This window comes from Xyrauchen texanus, chromosome 28 (genome assembly GCF_025860055.1).
Source record: "Xyrauchen texanus isolate HMW12.3.18 chromosome 28, RBS_HiC_50CHRs, whole genome shotgun sequence".
In the NCBI taxonomy this organism is placed as follows: Eukaryota; Metazoa; Chordata; class Actinopteri; order Cypriniformes; family Catostomidae; genus Xyrauchen; species Xyrauchen texanus.
The window spans coordinates 24,881,664-24,887,837 of record NC_068303.1 but is presented as its reverse complement, the minus strand read 5'-3'; the positions used below and the strand labels follow the sequence as shown (position 1 = coordinate 24,887,837).

The 6,174-nt window shown below is 39.0% G+C and overlaps 1 protein-coding gene across 1 annotated transcript; it reads right to left on the bottom strand.

The window, feature by feature from the left end:
• Window positions 1–2,698: 2,698 nt before the first annotated feature.
• On the bottom strand, window positions 2,699–5,762 carry six6b (SIX homeobox 6b). Its single transcript, XM_052095577.1, has 2 exons — window positions 4,864–5,762; window positions 2,699–3,284 (listed from the first exon to the last, which is right to left on the bottom strand). Exons 1-2 carry the CDS (start codon window positions 5,433–5,435, stop codon window positions 3,119–3,121), a joined length of 738 nt encoding a protein of 245 aa, XP_051951537.1. The 5' UTR covers window positions 5,436–5,762; the 3' UTR covers window positions 2,699–3,118.
• Between the last annotated feature and the right edge of the window lie 412 nt (window positions 5,763–6,174).

The window sequence follows — 6,174 nt, the reverse complement described above, 5'->3', positions numbered from 1 at the left end:
TTGTACTCTGGCTGAATCTATCATTTCTGTCAAAGAGGACGAAGAAGAACATCAAATGAAAATAGTTATATATAAAGAGTGTGACGCAATCTTTTAGAAATGTTGGTACATTTACCTGACAGAATTGTGCCTACTGTGCCATGTATTGGTTCATCAGTTAGGGTTGATCGTGTGTTTTGCCTCCCTGATTGAAGTATTTGATCCAGGCTTTTGGAGAAAGATCAGTAGGCTAATACAGTATTGTTGAGGCATTAATGAGATCAAATCTTATACAGTTTTACTTATTTTACTCATTTGGCATGATACACTGGGGATGTTTGTTTATCTCGCACAGTGTTATTAAGCCATTTCAGTATAGCTGCAGTTGACAGTTTATTGTTTAGGGTCTTTCAAAGGCCTCTAACGATCATTTTCGTTAGACTATTGCTTTTTTTTTTAAATTATATGATGTTGCGACACTCTCACGGTGAAATCGTCAGGATTCGTAGGACTTTTCTAAATTTGGGTAATTCTTATGATATCATGCGACTGCACTCGTTTGAATCCCTACGACTTTCACCACAGCCAATGATGTCGCTGGACATCGTTTCTATTTAATATGCGACAGTTACTTGCTTCTGTCACACACAAAAGCTTCCTATCATGTTCACACACTCTACTTACTGATCGGTTAAGTTTAGATAAGGGGTGAAGTCATACAAGTTTAACATCGTGCGAGACCATACGAAATAGCCAACATGTACGACTTTTCATGAAATCGGGTTGGATAAGATAAGATATGCCTTTGCTGTTACTAGCCTAATTTCACCAGCCATATATGCTATCAAATATGTGCCCTGACCTTGAGTAGGCTACCACAACTTTGCATTGTGGCATGTTCACAAAAGTCCTATGACAATTGTGAGGCACTGAGAGGTTCTGATTAGCAGGCAACTCATTAGGAGCCTTAAATACCTCATTTTGGTTTCAGTAGCCTAACTGACAAGTTTCTGTTTAATTTTAAAATTGGCTTCCATTTTTATTTTTTGTAAACGAAAAATACATTTATTTGTAGGCCTACATGTTTAGGCTACCTTTTATCGATGTTGTTATCTGCTTCTAATATCAGAAAAATGCTACTATAATGGCAGGCCTATTGGCATGCATTATTAGGCTACAGTGTTTTTTCAATATTATAATAAACATGCTTTGAACAAATAGCTGGAGTAGGTTGGGGAACGAGCTCCCCTCTTAACCCCAACTGAGCTTTGAAGAGCTCGCTATTGTTGCAGTTGTTTTGAGAACGGGTCATTACCGCTGATTAGCGCTGAGGAGTTTGACAACCATATTGACTGTCACAAACACTCTTTTCACCTAACCTTTCCGTTTTTTGTCCTTTTCTGGTCTGCTCTCTCACTATGCCCCATATATAACAATTAGTTAACCTAGTGTTGTGAGATGTGTCTTTAAAGTGTTCAGTTCGGGACAGCTCAGTGTGTGTGTGACCGAGAGTGCGCGAGTGCGCTTATCGAAGGCGCGCGCGCGCCCCTGTTTTGTTGTTCCCCGCGAAGCAGCGGATGGTGTGTGTGAGAGTGATACAGTGATCCGTGCAAGTAGCTAGCTATGTGCAGTGTATTTCAGTGCAGTCAGTCTAATAAAGCACCTAAACTCTTCTGCAAGACGGTCTCGTTGTCCTTTTATGTGCCGGCCCTGGAGAAGACGAATCTCCCCTGTGTCTCCCAACCACGAGACAGAAGCAGGAAAGGTTAACACTAGCATTATTAACAGACTTTAGGCTACAACTTGTTCTTCGCTCTCTTAACAGGGGTGTCATTAAAAGGATGAAAAAAGGAACAAAAAATAAATATATTGCAACAGTAGAGTGACACAGACGTTGCAACCAGATGAGTGTGTACAGCTAGCCTATAATTAGCATACTGCTAATAGTTGGCCTAGTAATAATAACATCAACAAACAACAAAGCCACGCAAAAAAATATTCTTAGCCTACTACAGACATAATTATGTCTACATTTTAAAACGCCTTTATGTATTTTATGAGTGAGAGTTATGTGCTTTTAGAGGCTTTCTATCTCTCTCTCTCAAGCTTCGATTTGAAAGCAAGGCGCTTTACGGCCTCTCGTTGACCTTCTCCTGTCAGAAAGCATTACGGAACGGCAAAGCCAATCACACGGGGCGGTTAACGCGTCTGGACACGCAGTAAGATATCAGGTTAAACACACCACTATAGCTTACATTTACCGATTACTGACTGTGCATGAACCTCGCATCATTATGACCAGGAATACAGAGGCAAAAGTTCACGTGGTTTTGCAGCCTAAATGAAGGGTGGCAGAAATAATGCATTCACGCATGGTAGGCCTAATGCTTATACACAAGCTAACTAAATAGGCTAGGGTAAATCTGGTGCATCCTAAAATAGCCTTTAAGATTACAAAATCAATTTGACAAAAAAATTATAATAAGTAGCTTAACAGTAGCCTAACCACTGCAACGATAACAGAACACGAATTTGAAAGATATCGGTAATTGATGAGAAGTAGCCTGTAGGGTTACTTTGATCACCAAACATTTTATTAGCGGTAAGTCGTTCATTAAACATCATAAAACATCTTCACTACCGACGCACATGCTGTAAAATCGACCGTTTTACACCAAAATTGGCAGATTTGAAATGACCAAGCAAATGAAAATCAGATTCTATAAGAGCAACAATTTAATGCATAAACACATTAGAAATCCTGGGAGGTAAAATTGTTCACCAAGTCTTTTTCAAAATGAATAAAGAGTGGGCATGGAGCACCTATTTGTTTGAGGCACCCGATTTTGCTTACAAAAGTAGTTTCAATACAGATAGGATTTGTTCTAATGTCATTGTTTTTGCCCCATTTTGCTCTGGAGGGAAAAAACGACTTGAATACATTTTCAAGATAAAGCATTCCGTGAATCCCAAGATTCCGGGCTGCTGTGACAGCCTTGAAAAAACGGCCTCTGATAAGTTAAGGCAGGCACTGATGTGCTTGTTTATCTTGATGATTGTCTGTCTCGATTTCCTTCGTAATGTGTTCATTTTCTCATAGTCTTCCCATATAGCCAGTGGGGCTGTTCGTGGTGCGATGTTAGATGTCACATTCACTGTCACTTGAAGTGATGGAGATAGCCGATGCAGCGGCTTTGCTCGACAGACTTGCTTCAGGGCTCGACGCGTTCCCCAGTCGGTCTACAGCACCATCCTCCCCAGTTAAGGACCGAACCGAGCCATTTGACAACACCTGCTGTTGTAACCTTAAAGAAAAAAAAATTTGTTGAAAATCAAGGGGTTTCTATTAAAACTATTTGATAGGCTTCAAAAATGAAATCGGTCGTCCACAAATGTAGCCTAAATGTTTTTATTTTTATTTGTTTATATAAACAAATATTTGTATTTGTTTATTTATTTGTTATATATATATATATATATATATATATATATATATATATATATATATATATATATATATATAATACAAATAAAAGAACCATATATATATATATATATATATATATATATATATATATATATATATATATATATGGTTCTTTTTATTTGTATTATATATATATATATATATATATATATATAATACAAATAAAAAGAACCATATATATATATATATATATATATATATATATATATATATATATATATATATATATATATATACACATATAATACAAATAAAAAATAACCATACGAATCAAATTTAAGCACATGATGACACTAGTTCCCAGTTCCTGGTTTAACCTACTACTAACGGAATGCCCCGGAAGAACACAAAATTGGAGCGCATCTGTAGCTACTGCCAAATAGCCTTATTGTCTGTGTTGTGCTGGCTATGCGTTAAATTAACACACTGGCTAAATTAACACACCGATTCCTGGTTTATTGAAAACATAAAACACACTTTATAATAAAACACTCTTTATCCAAGTATAGTCTTATTTAAAAATAGCCTTTCGAACAGTTTTAAATTGGTGTCATATTAAACTGTTTTTGCTTTTGAATTTAAATTTGCAAACGGTCTGAACAAAATTTTGGTGAATTATTAGCTGTTAAAAAACAGCCCCTTTTGCGTCAGTCCAACGAACAGCTTGCAAAACAAAAATAAATAGTAGCTAACCTACCGATAGAATTTCTCTCAATCAGGGTCAAACCGGTCAAAGCAAGAAATAGTAATTCTCGGTCTAAAATGACAATATTCATCGTTTCATCTTGTTGGTTGTTATTTCGCACATCGAAAAGGAATTTTGTTGTCCAGTGATGCGGACTAGGCCCAAACCATATTACACACACAAAAAAGCGGCGATTTATTTTCATTAAATGCGTGACGACATCTTTTTTGCTCTCTTATTTGTTTATTTATTTATTCCGAAATAAAAATAAAATAATATTAATAATAGATTTTCTATATCCTGGCAAATACCGACTTTAATCAGATATTTATTTAGTATTTTTTTGGAACACCTCGCTCAGGTTATAGCCTATAAGAAACCCCCGTCACATTGATGGCGGGGTCAGTTTAAATGCATTTTTTTAGATAGCCTATGCGTATAAACCGTTTGTATTTTTTCGTTTAAATACGATTTACTAGTTAACTTGACCTGGACGAATAACATTGACAAAATATTTGTTAATAGCATGCTTTAACCTATAGCATTTCCATTATTGTGTGTAGATTGTCCTACATTATCGACTAAGCCTATCATAGTCTATCGCCAAATTCTAATGTATAGCCTAATTTGAGTTTTTCCGATGTAGACTACTGCAGCTGGGATATGAAACATTTGCCCAATACTCCCCATGGTTGCAATCTGGAAAACACACCTGTTTTTAGCGGCCGCCGCTCTGTCCCTTTGTCTTCGATTTTTAAACCAATTCCCCACTTGAGTGGGAGTGAGTCCCGTAGCTTGTGCAAGCTCTCTCTTTTTACTTGGGTTCGGATATGGGTCCTGAAGATACCATTCTCGTAGTAAATGTCGGGTCCTTTCTTTAAAGCAGTGTGTCTTTTGTTCTCCATCCCAAATAGTTTCAGGCAGAGGGAACTTCTTTCGCACCCGGTATTTGTCCACTGGTCCTAGCGGGCGGCCTCGGAGCTTCTCTGCCTCCTGGTAGTGTGACTCCAGCCAAAGTGCTTGCAATTTGGAGTGGGACTCTTTGGTGAACTTGTGGTTCTCAAGAATGTGGTAAAGCTCCCGGAAATTCCCAGTGTGGAAGGCTACGATGGCCCGAGCCCGCAGCACAGACTCATTTCGGTTAAGCACCTCGCAGGCAGCGGGTGCGACGGGCAGCGACCAAAGGAAGCGGCCGAGACGCTCGATGTCTCCGCTCTCTTCCAGAGTCTCGCATACCCCCGCTACCTGCTGGGGACTAAAATTCAAGATTGGCAACTGAAACATGAAGGCTTCTGTTTCCCTTTCGGAGTCCTCTCTGCCTCTAGCACAGCGTCGTGCTTTATTAGGCTATCTCCCAGTCGAATCCAGACAAAAAGGCAATTCCAGATTCAGCTGATCGACGTTAAACGATGCAGAGAAATAAGAGTTGTCGCTGCAGCTAACCGCAGCTGCCTCGGTTGGAGGACACGAGATTGTGGCACAAGAATGAAGATATATTTCGAGGAGGGAAAAGACGTGCTGCCCGCTTCTGATTTTCTATTGGACTTGGCAGATTGGTTGTGTAGTTTCCACGGACGCCTGTCAATCACTGTCAATTGTGCCAATCACGCGGAATGGAGCACGAGTAGATTTCAGCACCTCCCAGACCTCGACAGCGCCTTTTAGAAACATGAGCGACCTCTGCTTTTACTGGAGCCCAACGAGTTAATTACGCTCAATTGCGTGTATGGGTCTGCACATTTGTCACTTACAGTTTTGTACATTTCTTGGATATGGGTAAAAATCTTCTTCTTAAGGCCCCCCTAAAATTTTTGATTTCAGTTGTCACTGGCAGCGTTTTAATAGTCGATTAGCTATTTTGTCATTGAAAATACGTGCGCAGGTACGTTTCCACAGAGCACTGCAAAGACAAAGGAATGGACTAAAACGTCAAATGACATTTCGTGTGTTCTGTGGATTTTCAGGGAACAAGTCAATGGTCAGCCCTGTAGACTTTCTCATGAAAAATAACGGCCAGTGACAG